Source organism: Drosophila novamexicana, unplaced genomic scaffold (assembly GCF_003285875.2).
Source record: "Drosophila novamexicana strain 15010-1031.04,08,12 unplaced genomic scaffold, DnovRS2.1 tig00000564-arrow-pilon, whole genome shotgun sequence".
In the NCBI taxonomy this organism is placed as follows: Eukaryota; Metazoa; Arthropoda; class Insecta; order Diptera; family Drosophilidae; genus Drosophila; species Drosophila novamexicana.
This window is the reverse complement of record NW_020824810.1, coordinates 2,037,239-2,058,264: the sequence shown is the minus strand read 5'-3', so window position 1 is coordinate 2,058,264 and position 21,026 is coordinate 2,037,239. Positions and strand designations below refer to the sequence as shown.

Here is a 21,026-nt window from a genome sequence, read left to right as displayed (position 1 = left end):
CTGGAGCTTAGTCTCTAGAGAGCCACATCGCGATACTTGCGATAGTCGTCGGACTCGTTGCCCAGCGACAGCTTGCTGTTGGCCGTGATATAGGGATTCGCATAGTTGGCATAGCCGAAGCCGCCGTAGTACTGCATATGCTGCTGTTGCTGCTGATGCTGGGAGCCGCGACGCTGCAGCGGCTGCGCGAGGACCGAGCAGCTGCCCGTCGCACTGCAGGCGGAGGGACGACGATACAGATTGGCAGCTGCCGCCGCCGCCGCCTGCTGCTGGAGCGGATTGTTGAGCAGCATGGCCAGATAGTATTGCTGCTGCTGCGTATAGTTCTGCAGCAGATTATTGCCATAGGCGGCCAGATCGTTGTGCACCTTGCTGATGCCATCCAGATTCTCCAGCGAGATGCAGTTGCGCGTCAGCTTTGTGGGCGGCGACTTGCCGCGCTGCCCCTGCTGCTGATGGTGGCGCAGCTGGGCTGGCGGCGGCGGTGTCAGCTGCTTGGGCTCAATGGAGCAGTAGATGGGATCGTTGTTGGTGGACCCAATTAGCGACGGCGGCGACGGCCGGTGCGAGTCATGCAGATTGTTCTTCAAATCGTCAATGGTTATGTTAAAGTACTTCGCATTCTTGTCCTCCGTGTCCAGCACATGCCGCGGATTGTACATGCCCGGCAGCGTACAGCGCAAATCCATCAGCGATTGGGCACGATGTCCGCCGTTGCCGTTCCCGCTGCCGCTGCTCCTCTGTGCTCCATTGCTGAACTGCTGGGCGAGCGCTGGGGCAAACATGCTCGCATTGAACTCGTTCTGCGAGCCGAACAGCTGGCCCGCGTTTCCGTTGTTCAGGTGTCCAGCGCCCAGGGGCAGCTTGGTCTCATCGCACAGCTGGTAGCCGGCATTCTCGAAGCCGCCGAGCCGCTGGCTGGAGCGGCGCGAATCCGCCTTGGTCATGGGCACGCTGGGCGCAGGCGTTTGCAGTGAAAGCCGCGTGGCCAGACCCTGCAGCTGGCTGAGCACCTGCGTCTCGCGACGCCACTTGATGCCCGTGGGTATCACACAGATGAGCGCCAAGCAGTTGATAATCAAGCGTATCAAATAGGAGGTCAGCTCCGTCAAGCCGTGCACCGACTGCAGGCCCTGTGGATGGCGCATTAGCGAGAGTTGAACAGCTGCCACTTGGCATACTCACCCAATGCTGCGTGGTCATTAGCATGACCAGCACCAGCTCCGGTATGGACAGCAGTCCGATTGCCGCCGACCAGGCGAACAGCGGCCAGCACAGGCCGCTCACCAGGCCGTGGATCAATATGGTCGTCGCCACGAACATCACAAAGTACAGGGAGCACAGCGCGTAGGCGGCGATGGGCAGCTCGCCGTGCGCCTCCAGCAGCCAAGAGACCTCACACGAGAAGGCGCCCAGGTAGACAATCTGTGCAAATGAATGAAAATGGGTGAAAAGAAAAGCGAAAACATAAATCAAATTCAAAACGGAAATCTCAATAAAGCTGTCGCAGCTGCAGCTGCAACTGGAGCTGGGAGCTGGAAGTTGGCAGCCGGAGACACATTTGCGCCGCACTCATCCATCAATCAATTAATGAGTATGTCTTGTCTCTCTCCGTCCGTCCGTCCGTCTTTCTGTCACGAATCGTTGCGAGCAAAAAAGTTTGAAATTTTTACGTTTTGCGCAAAACGATTTCATTTCATTTTCACTTAATGGCACAAGAAAAAATATATATGTGGCCAACTGATAACGGTACCCACAACAGCTTACAAATAACAACGATTGCTCTGGTCGGGTATGCCCAACTAGCAAATACCCTGCATGCTGCCGTTACTTTCTTCTACACACCATTCCACTGACTTCCCGCCTAACTATCTTTGCATTCTTGACTAAGTCCGACCCCATAAGGTATATATATATTCTTGATCTGTATCAACAGCCGAGTCGATATAGCCATGTCCGTCCGTCTGTCTGTTTCTATGCGAGCTAGGCTCTCAGTTTTGAAGCTATCGTCAAGAAACTTTGCATACGAAACGATTGGTCGAAATGTGAGTTCTTGTATGAAAAACTTATGGTTTTTCAAGATACCTTAACCATGCTCGGCATTAACTATTGTTACGAGCAAAATTTTATGAAAAAGGTTCGGGCTGCAAGGGTATTAAATCTTCGGCGTGCCGCAGATCGCTCTTCAATCTCGTTACACTTGGGACCTGTGAGGAAGGGAGAGGTATTCAAAAAGTGAAACATGCCTGATCTGTATAAACCTAAACCTAAGCCTACATTTCCGGTTTTGTCCAACTAGCACTTATAATGCTTGAAAAATCATGTCTCAATATAGTATAGATATATTCATGCTGCATACGATATAGGAGAATGTATAGTTACAATTTGAAGTCAAGTAAATTTAGCTGCTGATCAGCAATATATATACACTTCTTGTGGTAGTAGATGCCCTCTTCTGCTTGTTTGAGCACATGCACAAAGAACATTAAGTCGATTCAGGGCATAAAGTGGGCATACATATAGAGTATACGAGTGTAGATCACGATTGGTTTACTTACCAGCAAGAGGCCCGCCGCCACGCAGCAGATAATGAATAGATTCGCCTTTATGAAGCGCTCCATGATGCGTTCGTTCCAAAAGTTTTGTATGCTGTTCCCGTTGCCGTTGGCTTTAACGCTGCCCGTCGTCGGCCGTTTCGGCTTCTTGAACGGGGACGGTGAATGCGTTTCACTGGCCTTTTGATAATTCATGATCGCGTTGTTGTTGTTATTGTTGGCCAAAAAGAAAATAAGCTTTGATTTCGTTGTGTTTTGTGGGCAGTCGGCCTTGGCTTTGGCTTCAACAGCTGCTGTCTGTGTTTTCGTGTGTGGGTCAGTGGTGCGAGGCGATGACAGGCTAGTTCTAGTTCTAGTTCTGGTTATGTTCTCGGATGCTTCAAAATGTTTCAATGGGCTATTTCGAGGCGTTCGAATGCGAAAGCGTTAAGCGGCCTAATTGAGGCTTGTCATGGTTTTGCTTGGGTTTGTTAAAGCTGGCGTTGCCCCTGAAATGGAAATGCAGATGAGTGTTAATGCGTGTGTATGTGTCCATGTCTATGTGTTTGTGTGTGTAGAAGCGAACTTAACAAAAGACTCAGGCAACGAACTTGTTTCGCGGCCAGCTAACGGCATGTGCCGCCATAGAGACTCCAGCATTCAGCTGAATGCTGATGCTATTGACCAATTAAAAAAAGATTTTCACTTTTTTTTATATTAACATGATATCTGTAAGGCAGAGAGGGAGACATATCCGACCCCATAAACAATATATGTATATTCTGAAACAGCAGCAACAGGCGAGTCGTTATAGCCAGGTCCGTCCGTATGTTAGGAGCCAGAAACAGTCGGATCTGATCGCTATATCATATAAAGCTAATGTATTAAGATCTCATCATTTATTAGTTCCATTGTGCCACACACATATACCATATGCATATCATGTATATATATATATATATATCCACATGGAAACATATTCTTTGCCAAATTAGGATATCTTACGAGCATCACAATTCCTTCTGTCCTGAAGGGTATTCAAGCATCGGTGTGCGGTTTTCCCTTGCTTTATAATCGGTAGCAAGTTTGTTGCCTAAGTCATTTGTTCTAGCAACACGAAAATTGTGCGCAAATAATTGACGACTTATGTCATGAAGTTGTGTGCAAAACACAAATAAATTCATCAATTATAGCTAAGCGCTAAATGCTCAGACAGGCAGCCACACACCAAACACACATACACACACACACTCTCTCTCACACACACACATACGCAGACAGTTAATCGTGTAAGCAAACGCCAACGTCAGTTGACGGCTTAGTCAGTCATTTGGTAATCTTTCAACAAAACTGCGACGTCGTCGTCGTCATAATCATCTTCAGCTTGGCTGTTGGCTGCGTGGGCGTCGCCTCTAGCTGGGTGCGTTGCCATTGCCATAAGCATAATGCTATTGGCCGGATATGCGCACGCCCATAAGCGGACGGGTCACCGCCCCTTTGGCCCATTGGGATTCAGCTGGCGGTCGGTTTTCCTGTGCCGCTTTCTTTTGGCGCCCGCTCAGAATTGCAAGCATTTCTCGTACCTCCTGCACGCCAATTCTGCTGGCAATTCTCACAAATTGTCCGGTTTATTTTTTCACAATTTTTCGGCAGCTATTGAAACGAGTTTAGTTTGGCGAGTTACTCGCCAACCGCCATCCGGCTATTATTAGCAACCGCCACAAATTATTATCTCGCTTTGCGTATTGCTTGAAAATGTGTTAAGTGAAATAAAGCAAAAAGCTAAACGGGAAAACGAACGAGCGCCTAACACGCCGCACTCCAACTGCTCTAATCGATGACCTGGCGAAGCTGTTAAATTCTTTTTAATCGAAACCCGAATTTTACTTTAATTAAACCAATTAATTGAATCTTAAACCAAAGCAGATCTGCCTCCCAAATAGCCCAACCTAGATTCACATTCAAATTGTTTTTTAACAAGAATGTGCTTTGCTCTAAAATAAAAAAAACTTTTTAAGATAATAATAAATAAACTTATATGTGACAAGTCAATCACGACCTGGATTCATAGGAGCTGCAAAAGCTGGTTTCCAAATCTTGCCTAAGGTCAGTATTTTTCAGCTCCAGAAACAAGGCATTAGCTGGCATAATATGATATGTGGGCCAATTCGGGAGGAGTTAGAATAATTATTATTATATAATATTATAACTACATATCATTTTTTATACTTTGTTCCTCTACAAGCCTGACCATATATAATATTTATAGAAGATTATAAATGGCAAAACTAAGTATGCTTAATGGGCTTTAATTGATTAATTGTTCATATATGACAGCCATATAGGAAATATAAATATGCAACTGGCAAACATTTCAGTATTCACCTGTCAATTATTTCAAGATTAGAAAGCTTTTATTTTTTGCTGAATTAGCTGCCCAGCATTGCATTCGAGTCGTCATAATGACGCCTGCAAGATTGTGTTTTGCTTGTTTTTTATTGTTGACTTTGATATGAGCATGAAATTCGGGGCGCCCTTGAGTGCCACGCCCTAAATCTTTTATAGTCTGTTGGCAGCGGTAACACTAAAAGGCGTGGAATTGGCATTACAAAATTATGTAGATTCCACATAATTTGCTGTGAAAAATGCGACCAACATTTCGAAACGAAAATATAACAACAACAATTGGCATTGTCTGCCCCTCTCTCTCTCTCCCCCTCTAGCACTGTCTCTGTCTGTCTCTTTCGTGTGTTTTGTGAAATTAAATATGCATTTTAATATTATGTCTGACGGACCAGAGATTGTTATATATATGAGTGTAAATGGTTGCAGTTGCGTGGCCTGGCGTGTGACTGCGCCGGGTTCAATAGCATCCACAGCAACAACAACAACAACAACAACAACGGCAACAATAATAACAATAACAAATGGCATGATTGGTTCAAATGCATGAATAAACAATAATGCAATGCGGCATGTTTAACTATTATGCAAATGCAGACTCCAAGCCAAAAGCAAATGCGTGAATGCGTTTCAAAATGTTATAAATATATTTGTGCATAAAGTATTTTATTGATGTGTTCGATTTGTTAATGTATTTAGTTCGTTTTGGATGGGCTTACCTTTCACTTTATTGCAGTGCCTGGCATTTAATCCGTCGTAACAGCCACAAAAAGATATATGTCTGGGCATGGGAGGGGGGGGAAGAGATAGAAATACGAATTGTAGAAATTATCGCTCAAGCAAGAAATGATTTCACATGCGCCACGGGGCCAGGCCTAAGATACACTCCCAGCGCTGCGGGCAGCACTACGCAAAAAAACACACACACACACACACAAAAACAAGATAAAAAAGAATGACAGTTTCTGCACGTCGAATATTAAGTACCCTTGCAGAAATGGGGCTGTCAGACGAGAAGTCTTGTTGATGTTGGACTTGTTGAAGATTTCCATACGAAAACTCATTTTTCTACCGATTCCGCCTATATGGTTATATGATGTAGTGCGATGCTGATAATACTATATATATCATAAGTTGTAAGTTTGGTCAACTTAAAATTGGACATTTGACAAGGCGTGGCCTGCTATATTTAGCCTATCTGTGCTGTTATAGCCGATATTGATGGCCGATTCTGAACTTAACTTATAAAACAGAAATTCAATTATTCCTACAAGAGCAATATAGTGGCCTTATAGGAAGTGCTGCGACATATATATGCGCTGTCTGCAACAATTAACATATCTATGACAAGTTTGAAACTGAAAGACAATATAGAAACAGGCAGACGGACATAGTTATATGTTCCCAGCTCTCAAAGCAGATCAAGTTTAATTATGCCTCGGAGCTGTCTCCTTCTATGGCAAAATTGTAATACCCGCTGCAAGGGTATGAACATATGAACGACAAGCGACACAGACAAAAAATTGTTCAGCGTTGAGTCATGCTGAGGGAGAAGTCGTCGTCGTCGTCGTTGTCGTCACATGCAAATGCAACAACAACAACCACAAAAAGAAGAGAAGAGAGAAAAAAAGCGACTTCAATATGTGACATATTTGTGCCAAGAAAATGACAGCGGAAAAGCGCCTGCAGCTTATAGGAAAAAGCCCGCGCACTTGTTCTAACACTTTTACTCGCTGCGTACCAATTAAAAATGTGTGTGCGTAAAAAAACGTGTTTTTTTTTCCTTTTTTATTTGTACTTTAATTAAGCGCGACACTTGAGCAAAAGCGAAAATGCACTTGAGCAAAGTAATAATTTAATTGCGCTTTAATTGTACAACGGTCAAGTCACAACGCACACAGCTGTGGGTCAAGTCCGTGAGAAGTCCGCCGCATGCGTAGTGTGGCCAATGCAGTATAAATACGCGCGCACACACACACACACACACACACACACACACACACACACACACACACACACACACACACGCACACACACACAGGCACACTCGCACACACTTACAGCAAAACCGTAACGGTAACGGTTTAACGCAACGCGCGCGCGCGCGTCTTCCAAAACAGTTAAAAGTGAAAATCAAATGACTTAGGCAACGAACGCGATTCCCGTTGACTTTTTTCAACACTCAACGCGTCAGCTGAGCTCAGCGGCTGCCCCACAACTGAATTGTGCGCTAGCCTGTTTGACTCTGGCTGCGGCTGTGACTCTCAGCCTCAGGCAGCGTCGCAGCGTGGCAGCGGCGCCGACGTCAGCTGTTGCTTATTGAAATCATCTTGAGATACCCCTTAGAAATGTAAATGGGGCATATTATTAGTGAAAGAAGTTATATTGTAAGTCACAAATAGTTTTTTTTTTATTAAATAAATCCAGAGGCAAAAACGGCTACAACTCAAATTGACTTTTGGCCGTAAATCGCTTTAGTTTTGGCCCTGTGTATATGGACTTTCAGAGTAATACAACCCATTTGTAACTTGAAATTGGGTATATAAATTGAAAAGGTAGCTTTATCTAGTAGCCAAAAGCATGGGAGTTAGAAAGTATATAAGTAGCATTTACAATTGGAGAGGGTATACTCTAGTCGAGCATTTATATATATATTCTAGGGTATGTTCTAGTCGAGCATTCTTGCCACGTGTGTTATTTGGCTGGCTCTCTTTGCGCAGCAAGTTCACTCCCTTTGGCCGTGCTGCGCTGCCGCCGTCGACGTCGACGTCGCTGTCGCTACGAGCCTTAGTTCAAACAATTAAGAAAAAAAAAAACATAATTTCTAACCGGGCAGGCCGGCGCGCTGCATTTGCATAATTTGATTGTCAGACAAACCAAAACAATACTCGTTAAGCTTTTTTCGTGGCGAGTGCGTCGCTCCGCACCGTCTTTGGGGCTGGCTAACGGGAACGGGAATTGGTTGTAGTGGCCATTTTTTAACGCCGGACAACAAATGGGCCGAGCTGTCCGTAGGGCCTGCTGATGTTCTAATTAAAAAAAATAACAACAACAAAATAATGTTAATCTCTTTTTTAGTTTTTATTTAACTTCTTCTTTGTATGTTAGTTTTGTTGCCTTGGACATTTTGAATTGTAATTCGTATAAATTCATGTTGGGGTTTTCTTTCCAAACGGTTCACAAACGATTGGAGACACATAATTGATGAAAAATTCTTTTGAGCATAAATCAATTCGCTGGTTAACAAAGGGCTGAACACTTAAATTATAATATGTTGTTGTTTTACTTTCAGTGATAAAAACTAGTTTTTGTTTTCCATGCAATTTCAAGTGTTTAGTTTTGAACTATTCGAAGAAGCTCGTTGGATTTGTGTGTGTTCTAACTAAATCTTAAGCTAAACTTAAACAGCCTGCTGTGTGCTGGGCTTCAGCCCGCCTCCTCTGCGTCCTCAGCATTCTCGTCTCCGACCGGGCAGCCATCATCAAACATGGGTCCCAGCTGACCTATGCGCTTGATCTGCTCCATTAGATCGGCTATTTCCGGCGTGCAGTTGCGAAACTTGCGCAGATACAAATAGCCACGGAGCATCTCGTTGTCCAGCACGCAGCTGTAAGGGAGTTGGAGAGTGTTAGAAATGAAGCCAAAAATAAAAGAGCGCCAACAAACTCACATAAGTGCCGCCGCTGCATAGCTGCCCGTTTTCTCGAGCTGCTCCAGCCACTTGTTGATAATGATCTTGATAATGGGATCTGTGGCGGGCAGATGAATGCGCGCATTGACCAATGCCTCCTTGAAGTACTCGTGTTTCAGCAGCAAATTGATGGCCTCGGTCTGCATGTCAACGGCCAACATATAGGTGGCTGCATGCAGTATATAGCCCTGCTCTTCCATTTGCAAGGCGTAGGCTCTGCAGCACATCTGCCAAAAACTGTCAAGCAGCAAAAATTAGCTGAGTTGGGTTAAAAGGAATTACATGTTGCCAGCTTACACATAGGACACAGCCGGCGCCACAGACACGTGCCACTCGGTGAGCGTTTTATTTGCTATATGCTGCTCCAATTCTTCGCGCACCTTGAACGTGGTTAAGGCCAGATTGAGGGGCGCAATGTCCTTGTTGTTGGAATGCTTCAGATTGTTAACTAAAAGTAATGTGGACAGATGGGCATTAATAAAATTAATGAGAAGACATCCTTGAAAATTAGTTTCAGCCCGATTGAACCGATTGAACAGATGCAACTTACGCTCCGTGGCAACCAGTTCCTTGGCCATGACTTTGGTGCTAAAGAGCTTGGACATGAGCACGGAATTGTCTATCTTGGCCGGATCCTCAGTGAGAACTATGGCCAGCTTGTCCAGCGCGTATTTATTCAGCTCCTTTTGGGCCAGGCAGAGGCAGGTGCGGCTGTGCTGTAAAGGATTAGGAACGTTACTAGCCATATGGTCACATTTTCAGCTACATGCCACTTACGGCCAAAAAGCTGTTGAGCAACGGCTGTGATTCCAATTGCTTGCACTTGGTGCACTCCAGCATGGAGCTTGTGTTTGTGCTCTTTGTCTCCAGACTAAGAGCGCCCAGCATGGACTCAATGGGCGGCATCTGCCCGACTGGCCCGACAGCGGAGTCCTCGGCTGGCTGTTCAGTGGAATTGGAGGGCTGCTCCACAACAGCGGGCGGCTGGTCAGCCTGGTTGGCCTTGCGCTTGTCGCGGCGCTGACGCTTCTTTTGTGCGGCGTTCAGCACAGGTCCATGGGGCTGCGTGAGAGATTTGCTGGCCCATTTGACCTTGAGCAGCGCATCCATTTTGGAGCAGATTTGCTTCTCTTTGCGCTCCAAAGCCTCTTTAATGCTAATCAGCTCTAGCGATAGCGTTTTGCCGCCGCACATGATAATGCTCTCATTGGAGGGCAAGAAGAGGCCGCACCACATGGGACAGTGGTAGGTGATGGTCAAGGGCGGCTGCTCCGGCTCCTTGGTGTTCCACATGCACACCTTGCCCTCAATGTGAAAAGTGAGCAGCAAATGTTCATGCAGATTACTCCACTTGGCCGACGTAATGGACGCCTTTGGATCGCTGGCCTCCAGCTTGTGCAGCGTGGACCAGCTGCGGGTGTGCAGCTGAAATTCCATGACATGGATCACTCTATCATGGCCAACGACAGCAAACACTTTGCTATCCAGCGGATTAAATGCAATATCTGTGACATAACGCGCCAACAAGGCCGACTGGCGCAGACAAGTGTAGCCCAATTCCTGGCCAGGCTTGCGATGATACAGCTGCAGTAGCCCATCCTCGGTGCCGATAAATAGAAACGCGCCACGCACGTACAGATAACTGGGACGCTCCACATAGCGCAGCAGCAGGGCGTCTGTAAAGTAAAGGAAGTGGAGGATTAGACTGAATTCATGGCTGACTCGACCAGAGCCGGATCAAAATCGAACATACTTGTCAGAGCTGTTGCCAGGGGCAACTTGTGATTGGTTAGAATAACAAAGCACTCGACTACACGCTAGATAATTTAAATTCCGTTCTATTTATATTTATTGTGTCCGCAAAAAGTGAAAAATTAAACGTTGCCATTGGATAAAGGGACAACATGTCGCATCCGCATCATAAACTACTCGATAGGATTTGCCAGCGCATTGTGGGACAGTTGAAAGAGCGCGACATTAAGGTGGATACGGATTTTATGACTTTTGTGGTGCATCTGCTGGTGCGGGACATGCGATACGGCTTGCTGCGCACAGATTTAAGTAAGCCGAGCTCATGCCACATCGACACATTCATTGAGTATATCGTGCACGGCTATACGGACAATATGGACACCACCATGGCCAATATGCGTCTGTCGTGGATCATGAAAACGGGCCATGGCATTAAGCTAGCCTATGTGCGCGAGCAGTACGAGGCGAAGTATCAGCAACAGCTCAAGTTGCTAATCGATGACATTCTGCAGTATCCGGAGACGAGCAGCAAGGTGCAGCTGGATCAGCTGTTTGCCAAAATGCAGGTGTTCATTGCGGCCACTTATCATCTGGGCTGTCCCAGCAATCATGTGTTGCTCAAGCTGGTCGCAATGGCGCTCAACAGCGTTATCGGGCGCAGCGATCTGCAGAACTATGTGCTGAAAAAGAAGTACCATAGGCAGGAGTACCTGCAGCGACTGGCGGACACCGTCGCCGGGATTGTCATCTATAACAACGACGGGCCCGACGGTGATCGCGAAAACGTGCGCTACGGTGAGTCCACTTAGCTGCTCCAAAGAACAGTATACTTAATCTCCCTCGCATTCAGTCATTGGCGAACTGCAAATGGCGCAGAGCAACACAAGCGCCGCCTTTGATGCTGTGCTGGAGCGGCTCAAGGATGTGAGCGGCAAGTGCCAGGCGGCAATCAGCGAACAGTTGCAGTTCAACTGCAAGGAGACTACGTTGTACTATCGCGTGCCGCTGGAGCAGCTTCAGCGGATCAATCAATTCACAGTGACGTTCAATTCGCTGATGCGCTGCCTGCTTGAACTGCAGCGGAGCTATGAGCATACCGCGTACATGATCAGCGTGGAGACGGGTCGCTACGACTGTGTGATCGCCAAGATCAACGATACGCTCTACATGCGCAGCGCCATTGACTCGGAACTGATCTTTGTAAGTAGTTAGTTAAAACTGAAACATCGATTAAACGAGTAATCAAACGAGATTCGACTCGCAACATGTTTGATTCGACTGACTCAATTTGTTGTCTGCAGCTCGAACACATTTGAGGCTTAACTCGCTCAATCGAAAAAATCGTTAGGGATTTCAAAATGCGCTTCAGTTGAGTCAAAGTAGCTATTAAAATTGTGCCCCTTGCAGCCGCATTTTGTGTACCTGTCGAAGGTGTGGGGGAATCTGAATCACTACTTCAATCACATTGTGGAGCTGAATCGGCTGCGCGAGCAGCTAGAGTGCCAGGTGCCCAAGGAAATGGAGCAGCGGGCCAAGGACACAATTGTGGAGATACAAGAGCTGAGCAAGCATATCAAGGAAATGCGCGAGTGCAGCTTTAATGAGCGCATGGAACTGCTCAAGGAGTACCAAACCGATGGCAACTTTTGCAGCCTGGCCGAGGCGGACATTAAGGAATTCTGCGGCCTGACGCTGGCCGTGACCAATGGACTGCTGCTGCCTGCCAAAGTGTTGCGCAAGCTTTGTATGAATCTGGACATTAAGTTTGGCTTTCAGGACGAGACATATGCGCGCATAGGCGAACTGTGGTTCGAACGTTTCATCAGCGCCTTCCGGCAGGCCATCTTCAATAGCGCCAATTTGGCGTTGCTTTTCAATCTGGATCATGCGCTCATCGCCAAGGAACTGCAGCCGGTGCCCGTCGAGCCGCCAAAGACCAACGATTTTGAGGGTCAAACCGAAATGGTCGTCACAAACGATTTGTCTGGCGCCAATTGGATTAATGTCACCTGGAATGCGTGGGACTATCATCGCGAAACCATACACCTGGCCGAGATACGCAAGCGCCAGACGCACGACACACAGACAAAGATCACCTACGGCCAGCGCAATGCTCAGAATCAAACATACAACACACGCCACAACTGAAGATATCCTTTTCCGTCTCATATCATCACTTACCTTTCTTGGGCTGCGAGACGTCGTAGATGCCCAGCAGACGATTCACTATAAAGTAGATATAGTTCTCCTTCCACATTATCGAATAGATTTCCTTTTTCTGCACTGGTCGAAACGTAGTCTTCACCCTCATACGCTCCACATCCAGTATGCCCACCTGTAAACAAATTTATATTTATGTAGTTTCGTGTTGGTTTTTGAGCCGCGTCCAACAACAATAAAAATCGGCTAAAACAATACCATGCCATCAAAGGTGCCATAGGCCAGCTGCAGACAGTCCGGACTCCAGGCTAGCGAGTAGACGACGCTGTTCACGTGGACGCTCTCAATGGGTATGCAGCGCGCCGACAGTTTGGATATGTCGAACAGCGCCAGCCGTTTGTCCGAGCAGCCAAGTGCGATCCTAGAAGCGCATATAGTATATATAAATATATGTTAAGGAGCAAGAGGATCAAGACTCACTTGTTCATATCATCCGGGCACTCGGCTATGGCGCGCACACCAAACGCCAAGCAGCCGTAGACCGCGTCCACTTGTCCGTTTAGGGGATTCAATATAACCACACGGCGATTTCTTAGGCCGAGCCATATATGTGGGTACGCAGCGCTGACCACGCAAGAAATAATGTCTTGCAGTGAACTCTTGTGCAGCTGATCCTTGTGGATTTTATAGTGACGCGTCTTAGCATCGTAGGCGACCGCCCAGAAGAACAACTGATGGCGACTCAGGGAGACAATGGTGTGGTCATTGAGCCAGTGCACCTGCTTGGGCTTGGCTGGAATGAGAATATAGAGATATATTAAAGACAACTTGCTGGTCAGAATTGTTCCTCACATACCCGCGGAATTATTTTTACTGTAGTTCTTGGCGCAATGCTCGCCCGTGAGCGCATTCCAGATCATGATAATATCGTGGTCATTAATGGATGCCAGCAGTACATCTGGACATGCCGGCGCTTCCGATGAGCCCAAGCTCGGCGTGTCCAAGCTGACTTCCTGTGTGAGCTTGACGCTGGCTTCCGGCTGAGCTGGGACTGGGGCCTGCAGCTGCAGCTTTGGCGATTCGGGTGCATCATGCACCTCGGCCTGGTGGTAAATGTGATGCAATACCTCACGTTTGGGCTTTGGAGCCTCGCCGTCCACGATGACAGCGTCATCGCTGGAGGAGCTAAACTGTATGACCTCGAGGCTGCCTTCGCTGGAGCCGCTGACCAGTGTGCCGCTCTGCTGCTTCTCTTGCGAGTAGCCGCTGCTGTTGTCGCTGCGCGGACCACATGTGCCCGTTTGCTGGCAGTCCTGTAGGGTAACCTCCACCTGCGGCTCAATGTCAGCTGGATTAACACGATGGGCTACCAGTTCCGCCTTCATGGCTTCACAGGCCTCCCTGTAGTCGATGGTCACATTGTCGGCGTTCGGCTTTTCGAGACCCACAAAATCGCCACACTCATCGGAGGATTTGCTGGCCAGACGCGGTCGCACGCTGGTGGGTACACCAAACTCCGACTCCAGATGATCAAAATTGTAAATATCGAAAAGATCGTCGGACTCAGCTGCCGCTTGGGACTTCAACAGCGGGGCCTTGGCAGCGGCTGCAGGTGGACTACTGCGCCACTGTTCGGGTTTCCTGTCGTGTTCTGCCTTTTCGGCTAACGAATCATCGTGCCGGATGGACATTTGCCGCCAGGCCAGACCACAAATGCTGGCATTCTGGCCATGTGCGTTCAGCTTGTGCACAATGCACATTTTGAGCAAATCACACACCAAAATCGAGCCAGCCGATGTGCCAACAGCAAACAGATGCTCATTGTAAGGCGAGCAGCGGAGCACTGTCAGGTTGTGGTTACGCTGCGACAAGAAAGTGGGACGCCGGCAGTAGCTGTTCGATGCGACGCAATAGATGACCAAATCGCTGGCGTCAATGGATAGTATATTACCATTTGATATGTAGCTCATGAGCACGTTTAGCAGTGGATACATGCGCGCATCGCGCGACTCGTGCTGATGGGCCTTGTGGCCGATAATAGCCTCACCCAGGGCGCAATCCCACACTTGAACGCTCAAATCCTCTGCGACAATAGCAAAGTGTTTGCCGTGTATCGACAACAAGTCAGTGTGCTGCTGCTTGCCCCACATGGGGCTGACATCGAGTCCGTTTATGGTTATGCGCGTCGACATGGTTTTCACTTCGGCCGCATCCTTGTCGTTGGCGGCCATTGCCGGTATGTAATTGATGCATTTAAAGCCGGTATACAGTAGGCCGCCGTCGGGTGTGGCGACCGAGAGTGGCGTTTGCATGCAACTTGGCGTGGGTACATTATTGTAAATTACTGCCGAAGACATGGCGCCGTTCAATTAGTCAAGAATTGAAAAAGAAAATGGAGAACTTTGCACTAGAATTGACATCTGCAATTGGATGCTGAGTTCTTCCTCCTTCCGTTTGTCCTTACCAATTTTCCAGCACTTGTTATCAGCGTGACCGAACGCGGTATTTTTAAATCGTGCGAAAGGATTGCACAAAGTGAGTATTTTTTGTATGCTATTGTGGTTATTTTAGTGTTTGTTGCTGTCTGGTCACACTGTTTTTAATACCTGTTTTTACTGCGAATGGTAATACGCAAAAACATATACAAACTGAAAACTATCAAAAACCACTCATTACATTAGATTTAAAACATTGTGTAATTAGCTATGGATGCAAAGCGTGAGAGAAAGTCTTCTTTGGTAAGTGGAAAATTGTAATAGTGTGCTTTCTGGTACAACAAAGTCTTCCATTGTTGGCAGGCTCCACTTTCGCCATGTCCGATACCAGATATCACGGATGATGAGCTCGTAACAATTTCTGTGCGTGATCTGAACCGGACGCTGAAGATGCGTGGACTTAACCGGGAGGAGATTGTGCGCATGAAACAACGGCGTCGCACTCTCAAGAATCGGGGCTATGCGGCCAGTTGTAGAATCAAGCGCATCGAACAAAAGGATGAATTGGAAACGAAAAAATCGTACGAATGGACGGAGCTGGAACAGATGCACGATGACAACGAACAGATACGCTTGGATGTTGGCAACTGGAAAAACAAATACAAAGCATTGCTGCAGTTTGCTATTCAAAACGATATACCCATTCCGAGCGAGCTGGAGGGCTGCTGACTGCAACCAGTTGAATCCCATCACATTCCAGTTTCAGTTTCGAAAATTAAATCAAAAAAACACCTGTAACCATAGTACAATAGCTGAAATTTGATTTGTAATATCACACAAACTCAATTTACATCTAATAATAAACATTGTATACGACGAAGCGAGCCACCCTGTTTGAAAATTCAAGCGAACGATTGGCAGCGCATGATTGTGAATGTCAGAAATTGTACGGAAACAGCTGTGTACGTATGTATTATTGTTATGTATTCATTTCCAAAGCGCACCAAAAACTGATTGTATATATGTATGTGCATACATATACATGTGCTAGCGGTTCAATATTTAACTCAATACATACAATCGCAATTCTTCACAAACGGCCAACGGCATCGGTTGAAGCGACCAAAGTAACGCCTGAACTAGACACTAAGCCATGCCGTCATGGCATTTCGTCGCTTTTGTAAATCCTTACTCTATGGTTTGCCGCTAGGCATTACGTTCCTGGACTGTGTCGGCTATGTGGCCAGAGTTGACGGTAATTGTACTCAACTTCCCATAAGAAAAAGAAAAATATTTCATTCAGGTTTTCCTCATTTGCAGGCACGTCCATGCAACCCGCTCTCAATCCAGTCGCCGAGGAGCGTGACTATGTGTTCCTGCTGCGCTGGGGCATACACAACAGTGCTGTCGAGCGGGGCGATATCATCTCATTAATCTCGCCCAAGGATCCAGCGCAAAAGATCATCAAACGTGTGGTGGGCATGCAAGGCGATGTGGTCTCCACGCTGGGCTACAAGCACGAAATAGTGCGTGTACCCGACGGCCACTGTTGGGTCGAGGGCGATCATACTGGACACTCTCTAGACAGCAACACGTTCGGCCCAGTGGCCATGGGCCTGATGTCGGCTCGAGCGGTGGCAATTGTTTGGCCGCCGGAACGTTGGAGACTACTAAAGAACGAACTACCCCGACGACGGCGACCCGTACAGGTGGCAAAGGCCAGCTACTATAGCTAGGCCAAAGACTGAGTCCCGTATGCTGTTGGTACCATTTAGTAGTCACACTGTTTGTACATATACATATATATCTATATATATTTTATTATCAGTTTTGTGTTCATAGATACGTCTGCCGAACCATGTTCAAAATTGTAAAAATGCCGGTAAAAAGAATATAAAGTAGAAGTATTGTTGTATTTAAGTATAACTACATTGTGTCTAGGTCCTGTTTGACGTAACCAAACTCGTGCAACACCGCCAGCGTCTGCTTGAGCGCCACACCGGCACGCACTATACTATAGGAGCCTGGCTTGGCCAGGTCAATCACTGTCGAGGCCAGGCGACGCTCCTCCGTCTGTCCAATGCGGCCGGCATCGAACACAGCACCTAGCTGGGGCCACAACAATTGAAACTCGCTGACCTGCAGGCTGCTGGGTGCACTTGAGCGATTGGCACTGGTCAAGGCCAGCGGCTGCTCATGCCACGTTGCGCACAGATCGCGCATAAACTTGTAGTCAGGTATGCGTATACCAATTTTGGTGGTGCTGGGATTCAGGAAGCGATTGCTCAGCTGCGGTGACCGCTCAACGATGATGGTCAGAGGCCCCGGAAGCAAGCGAGTTAGCAGCTCGTCACTCAAGTGGCTAGCCTGACCATACCGACGCAGTGCAGCAATATTGTTGACACAAATGGCCACAGGCTTGTGTTCGTCTCGCCCCTTGATCTCGTACAGGCGCTGTATGGCCTCCTCGTTGTTGGCATCGCATGCCAAACCATACACTGTATCTGTGGGCAGGGCTATCACCTGGCCAAGATGCAGGCACTGCTCGGCCAGTTTCAAGGCATCCAGCGATGCCACAGCACAGACTGGCGTCGGCTGGTTCTGCTGCTTTGTCTGCATGTTGATGCTGTTGTTGCTGCTGCAGCTGGACTGCAACTGTGGGCGGGTACCGTGGAGGCGTCTGAGCAGTAGTGTCTGTAGGTAGCGCATGAGTCTAGTCGCGCCAGTTGTGACCGCACTGGTGATTGCAGCACTTGTAGAATGTGGTCATAGGCTCATCCGCTGAGCGTGTTTGTATTTGCATAAAGTAGGCGCGCTTATGTGAGCAGGCTGGGCACTCGGCGTCCGTGGAGTCCACGTTCTCCCACGCAGCTACACCGCCCAAAACGTGATCCACCTCCTGCGATTGGAAAAGCCAAATGAGAAAAGCACACACAAACATTGCATCATTCTGTGGTTGGGCTTACCTTGAGGCGCGGGTAGGTTTTTGTGGATATTTTGCGCTTGATTTTCGATATAAATGGGCACGTGTTGCACGTGAATCTGTGGCTGGAGGTGTCCTCTTCAATAATTAATATATTGCCGCAAGACGGGCAGAAAAACAACATCGCGAATTGCGAGCACGCTTAAGAGCCAACTGTTAACTTAACAGAGTTTGCTCTCAGCACCTAACAGAGTTTGCAATACTAATTTACTTAACAGAGTTTGCTCTCTTGCGTTAACAGTGCTATCGATTAGTCTTTGTCCAGCGTTAACCAGCACTAGTCGACAGCCGCATACAAAACAAGCAATTTTCTCACATATTTTATTAAATTGTAAAATTAATGCAAGATGTCGGCTGATGTACGTGATATTTTGGACATTGAGCGTGCGAATACGCCTGAAATCACCAGAGACTCTTTTCTTGCCACCAAGAAGCGCAATTTCGAGCGGTAAGTGGCATAGCACACACCAATTTACTCCCGTCAAAAAAACATTTTTTTTTTGCAGTACCAAACATGCTTCCCGGCGTCCGGAGGGCATGCATCGCGAAGTCTTTGCGCTGTTGTACACAGACAAGAAGGATGCACCGCCTTTGCTGCCCACAGACACCGCACTGGGCATTGGTGCGGGCTACAAACAGAACAAGGCTCGGCTGGGCATGAAGAAGGTGCGCAAATGGGAGTGGGCGCCATTCTCGAATCCGGCGCGCAACGATGCGGCCGTTTTTCATCATTGGAAACGCGTCAGCGATGACTCCACAGACTACCCGTTCGCCAAATTCAATAAGCAACTGGAGATACCCAGCTACACAATGACCGAGTACAATGCACACCTGCGCAACAACATACAAAATTGGAGCAAGGTGCAAACGGATCATCTCTTCGACCTGGCCAGACGGTAAGTCGTGAAATATGTATGTTCTCAACTGATCTAACAATCATAGTCATATCAAGGTTTGACCTGCGCTTTATTGTGATGGCGGATCGCTGGAATCGCCAGCAGCATGGCGCCAAAACCGTGGAGGAGCTTAAGGAGCGCTATTATGAAGTAATTGCACTGCTGGCCAAGGCTAAGAATCAGTCCAGCGAGAAGAAAACATATGTCTATGATGCCGAGCACGAGCGCCGGCGCAAAGAGCAGCTAGAGAAACTCTTCAAGCGCACCACACAGCAGGTGGAAGAGGAGCAAATGCTCATCAATGAGATGAAGAAAATTGAGGCGCGCAAAAAGGAGCGAGAGCGCAAAACACAAGATCTACAAAAACTGATCTCCCAAGCGGATCAGCAGAACGAGCACGCGGCCAATACGCCAAGCACACGTAAATACGAAAAGAAGCTGCACAAGAAAAAGGTGCATCATCAGCCGCGACCCTCGAAAGTGGACTCTGTGGTGAATGCCATCGAAATTGGCAGCAGCGGCATCAAGTTTGCCGATCTGCGTGGCTCTGGGGTATCGTTGCGCTCGCAAAAGATGAAACTGCCCGCGAATATAGGACAGCGCAAGGTGAAAGCGCTGGAGCAGGCCATACAAGAGTTCAAAGTTGGTAAGTTGCATAAAATGATAGTTTAGTTGTATTGGCTTTAAATGGCTTGACACCTGGCCACAGATCCTGCGCCACCTCCCACGGAAGACATATGCACATCCTTTAATGAGCTGCGTTCGGATATGGTGCTGCTCTGCGAGCTGCGCACGGCACTCTCCACGTGCATTTACGAGATGGAGAGCCTCAAGCATCAATACGAGGCCGCCTGTCCGGGCAAGACACTCAACATACCGCCCTCGTTGGTGCCCATCAAGAGCGAAACGCTGGACCCTAGCGCAAATTAAGGCAGCTTATAGCTGGACGCAGACGCGTCCGTTTCCATGGAAGACAATACGCACGGCGTGTACTAATCAGTGCAACCAACATCAACAACAGTTGCTATCGGCGCGTAACCCGTTTGCCGTTTGCCACTCGCTATATTTGTACATGTGCGCTACTCCCAGTCTAGTTAGTTGTTAGAATAAACGGAAAAACGAAGAAAATTGTTTTTGCGGCCACTGATCATATGTGAAAATCAAATAGCCAACGGTCAACATGCGATTGCCGCGAGTGTGAGAACTTTTTCTCGCTGTGATTTATTTATTTTTCCAGCCATGCTCCAGACGATCTTGGCCTTAGTTTTCAAACAGAATTTGGGTTACACGGCGACGTATGTGTGTGTGTGTGTGTTAGCCAAATATGGCTGGCATGCAATCGCAATCTTTGGCCTGCCGCAGTGCAACTTTTGTGGAATTGTCTGCGTTGAAATGTACAATTCAAAGCCTGCTGCTGCTGCTGCTGCTGCTGCCCACACAGCGCTGAGGCGGTCGACTGGTCGGTCATTCGAGCAGCCGCCTGACTCAGCGCCAGTGTTGCCAGCTGCTGCTTCAAAAAAGTAGCTGAATGCAATATAAAACTAGCTACAAAATTGCTGCATTTAATTGATAAATTGATTCATCTCATTTAGGCGACAATGTTGGGACCAGTGTGGCCAGCTGCCGCTGCAAAAAAGAAGCTGAATTCAATGTTAAGATTATTTGTATTACATGTGACAATATGATAGGATCAGGAGCTTATTGTTGGAATCAGTGTGACCAGCTGCCGCTTTAAAAAAGAAGCTCAATGTAATTTGGCATAGGAGCAAGTGTTCAGTGTTGATACTAGTTTTGCCAGCTGCGCTTAAAAAATGTTAGCATATTCAGTGTTGAAAATAACCTAATTAGTTCTCTGAGCACATATTGGCCATAATAGTGAAAATTTGCAACAATTTCAAGCGGACGATCTGTGAAAACAGCCTAATTCAGTTAGAAAACGGCTGAACGAACAGCACTGGGCAGCAGCAGCTGAAGCGGCGACCAGTATTTGTGAATGAAACATGTACGAATCATCATTGTGTGTCGGGCGCGAGCTCGTTTACCTGAGCTCGTTTCTGAGTCAGTCGAGTTTTTGTCGTCGGCGCGATCAGTTGCTGGCAGCTGGCTTAGCTGTTCTCGAAACGTGCCTCTGTTTTTTCAATCTCTCAGTGTGTCTGCCGCATGCAACAGTTG

The 21,026-nt window shown here is 47.5% G+C and overlaps 8 protein-coding genes across 11 annotated transcripts; 4 read left to right on the top strand and 4 right to left on the bottom strand.

The window, feature by feature from the left end:
* Position 1: 1 nt before the first annotated feature.
* On the bottom strand, positions 2 to 7,107 carry LOC115762270. Of its 2 annotated transcripts, none has more exons than XM_030704431.1 (5): positions 6,999 to 7,107; positions 5,657 to 5,718; positions 2,559 to 3,043; positions 1,186 to 1,425; positions 2 to 1,133 (listed from the first exon to the last, which is right to left on the bottom strand). In XM_030704431.1, exons 3-5 carry the CDS (start codon positions 2,748 to 2,750, stop codon positions 15 to 17), a joined length of 1,551 nt encoding a protein of 516 aa, XP_030560291.1. In that variant the 5' UTR covers positions 2,751 to 3,043; positions 5,657 to 5,718; positions 6,999 to 7,107; the 3' UTR covers positions 2 to 14. The 2 variants fall into 2 exon arrangements, with proteins under 2 accessions (XP_030560291.1, XP_030560292.1); XM_030704432.1 differs by having other exon boundaries at positions 2,559 to 2,735.
* A 911-nt stretch (positions 7,108 to 8,018) lies between these two features.
* On the bottom strand, positions 8,019 to 14,957 carry LOC115762158 (protein rigor mortis). The gene is made up of 9 exons (XM_030704272.1): positions 13,397 to 14,957; positions 13,021 to 13,333; positions 12,799 to 12,961; positions 12,562 to 12,715; positions 9,406 to 10,304; positions 9,179 to 9,344; positions 8,926 to 9,076; positions 8,608 to 8,865; positions 8,019 to 8,544 (listed from the first exon to the last, which is right to left on the bottom strand). The coding sequence occupies exons 1-9, from the start codon at positions 14,895 to 14,897 to the stop codon at positions 8,364 to 8,366; spliced, it is 3,786 nt and encodes a 1,261-aa protein (XP_030560132.1). The 5' UTR covers positions 14,898 to 14,957; the 3' UTR covers positions 8,019 to 8,363.
* On the top strand, positions 10,424 to 12,614 carry LOC115762157 (cilia- and flagella-associated protein 206). The gene is made up of 3 exons (XM_030704271.1): positions 10,424 to 11,175; positions 11,231 to 11,580; positions 11,788 to 12,614. Exons 1-3 carry the CDS (start codon positions 10,533 to 10,535, stop codon positions 12,526 to 12,528), a joined length of 1,734 nt encoding a protein of 577 aa, XP_030560131.1. The 5' UTR covers positions 10,424 to 10,532; the 3' UTR covers positions 12,529 to 12,614.
* A 189-nt stretch (positions 14,958 to 15,146) lies between the features above and the next one.
* On the top strand, positions 15,147 to 15,843 carry LOC115762111 (transcription factor MafG). Its single transcript, XM_030704215.1, has 2 exons — positions 15,147 to 15,278; positions 15,339 to 15,843. The coding sequence occupies exons 1-2, from the start codon at positions 15,246 to 15,248 to the stop codon at positions 15,702 to 15,704; spliced, it is 399 nt and encodes a 132-aa protein (XP_030560075.1). The 5' UTR covers positions 15,147 to 15,245; the 3' UTR covers positions 15,705 to 15,843.
* Positions 15,844 to 15,858: 15 nt separating this feature from the next.
* LOC115762110 (mitochondrial inner membrane protease subunit 2) lies at positions 15,859 to 16,840 on the top strand. Of its 3 annotated transcripts, none has more exons than XM_030704214.1 (3): positions 15,859 to 15,941; positions 16,027 to 16,230; positions 16,296 to 16,840. In XM_030704214.1, the coding sequence occupies exons 2-3, from the start codon at positions 16,137 to 16,139 to the stop codon at positions 16,709 to 16,711; spliced, it is 510 nt and encodes a 169-aa protein (XP_030560074.1). In that variant the 5' UTR covers positions 15,859 to 15,941; positions 16,027 to 16,136; the 3' UTR covers positions 16,712 to 16,840. The 3 variants fall into 3 exon arrangements, with proteins under 3 accessions (XP_030560074.1, XP_030560073.1, XP_030560072.1); XM_030704213.1 differs by having other exon boundaries at positions 15,935 to 16,230; positions 16,296 to 16,760; positions 16,818 to 16,835; XM_030704212.1 differs by having other exon boundaries at positions 15,935 to 16,230.
* Positions 16,841 to 16,879: 39 nt separating this feature from the next.
* On the bottom strand, positions 16,880 to 17,696 carry LOC115762109 (yrdC domain-containing protein, mitochondrial). The gene has a single exon (XM_030704210.1). The coding sequence runs from the start codon at positions 17,682 to 17,684 to the stop codon at positions 16,902 to 16,904; it is 783 nt and encodes a 260-aa protein (XP_030560070.1). The 5' UTR covers positions 17,685 to 17,696; the 3' UTR covers positions 16,880 to 16,901.
* Positions 17,671 to 18,152, bottom strand: LOC115762112 (DNA-directed RNA polymerase III subunit RPC10). Its single transcript, XM_030704216.1, has 2 exons — positions 17,942 to 18,152; positions 17,671 to 17,874 (listed from the first exon to the last, which is right to left on the bottom strand). The coding sequence occupies exons 1-2, from the start codon at positions 18,080 to 18,082 to the stop codon at positions 17,689 to 17,691; spliced, it is 327 nt and encodes a 108-aa protein (XP_030560076.1). The 5' UTR covers positions 18,083 to 18,152; the 3' UTR covers positions 17,671 to 17,688.
* An 82-nt stretch (positions 18,153 to 18,234) lies between these two features.
* On the top strand, positions 18,235 to 19,963 carry LOC115762108 (DNA methyltransferase 1-associated protein 1). The gene is made up of 4 exons (XM_030704209.1): positions 18,235 to 18,406; positions 18,465 to 18,854; positions 18,911 to 19,500; positions 19,564 to 19,963. The coding sequence occupies exons 1-4, from the start codon at positions 18,306 to 18,308 to the stop codon at positions 19,782 to 19,784; spliced, it is 1,302 nt and encodes a 433-aa protein (XP_030560069.1). The 5' UTR covers positions 18,235 to 18,305; the 3' UTR covers positions 19,785 to 19,963.
* The last annotated feature ends 1,063 nt before the right edge of the window (positions 19,964 to 21,026 follow it).

Excerpts from the sequence above, each read along its gene's own strand:
- LOC115762158 (XM_030704272.1), bottom strand. The coding sequence starts at position 14,897 with ATGTCTTCGGCAGTAATTTACAATAATGTACCCACGCCAAGTTGCATG. Across the intron at positions 8,866-8,925 it reads GCGCCGGCTGTGTCCTATGT|TTTTTGGCAGATGTGCTGCA; the intron begins GTAAGCTGGCAA and ends GCTGCTTGACAG. Across the intron at positions 8,545-8,607 it reads TATGCAGCGGCGGCACTTAT|CTGCGTGCTGGACAACGAGA; the intron begins GTGAGTTTGTTG and ends ACTCCCTTACAG.
- LOC115762270 (XM_030704431.1), bottom strand. The coding sequence starts at position 2,750 with ATGAATTATCAAAAGGCCAGTGAAACGCATTCACCGTCCCCGTTCAAG. Across the intron at positions 1,426-2,558 it reads TGGCGGCGGGCCTCTTGCTG|ATTGTCTACCTGGGCGCCTT; the intron begins GTAAGTAAACCA and ends TCATTTGCACAG. Across the intron at positions 1,134-1,185 it reads TAATGACCACGCAGCATTGG|GGCCTGCAGTCGGTGCACGG; the intron begins GTGAGTATGCCA and ends CGCCATCCACAG.
- LOC115762111 (XM_030704215.1), top strand. The coding sequence starts at position 15,246 with ATGGATGCAAAGCGTGAGAGAAAGTCTTCTTTG. Across the intron at positions 15,279-15,338 it reads GTGAGAGAAAGTCTTCTTTG|GCTCCACTTTCGCCATGTCC; the intron begins GTAAGTGGAAAA and ends CATTGTTGGCAG.
- LOC115762108 (XM_030704209.1), top strand. The coding sequence starts at position 18,306 with ATGTCGGCTGATGTACGTGATATTTTGGACATTGAGCGTGCGAATACG. Across the intron at positions 18,407-18,464 it reads AAGAAGCGCAATTTCGAGCG|TACCAAACATGCTTCCCGGC; the intron begins GTAAGTGGCATA and ends TTTTTTTTGCAG. Across the intron at positions 19,501-19,563 it reads CATACAAGAGTTCAAAGTTG|ATCCTGCGCCACCTCCCACG; the intron begins GTAAGTTGCATA and ends ACCTGGCCACAG.
- LOC115762157 (XM_030704271.1), top strand. The coding sequence starts at position 10,533 with ATGTCGCATCCGCATCATAAACTACTCGATAGGATTTGCCAGCGCATT. Across the intron at positions 11,176-11,230 it reads TCGCGAAAACGTGCGCTACG|TCATTGGCGAACTGCAAATG; the intron begins GTGAGTCCACTT and ends CCTCGCATTCAG. Across the intron at positions 11,581-11,787 it reads TTGACTCGGAACTGATCTTT|CCGCATTTTGTGTACCTGTC; the intron begins GTAAGTAGTTAG and ends TGCCCCTTGCAG.
- LOC115762109 (XM_030704210.1), bottom strand. The coding sequence starts at position 17,684 with ATGCGCTACCTACAGACACTACTGCTCAGACGCCTCCACGGTACCCGC.
- LOC115762110 (XM_030704214.1), top strand. The coding sequence starts at position 16,137 with ATGGCATTTCGTCGCTTTTGTAAATCCTTACTCTATGGTTTGCCGCTA. Across the intron at positions 16,231-16,295 it reads CTATGTGGCCAGAGTTGACG|GCACGTCCATGCAACCCGCT; the intron begins GTAATTGTACTC and ends CCTCATTTGCAG.
- LOC115762112 (XM_030704216.1), bottom strand. The coding sequence starts at position 18,082 with ATGTTGTTTTTCTGCCCGTCTTGCGGCAATATATTAATTATTGAAGAG. Across the intron at positions 17,875-17,941 it reads AAACCTACCCGCGCCTCAAG|GAGGTGGATCACGTTTTGGG; the intron begins GTAAGCCCAACC and ends TTCCAATCGCAG.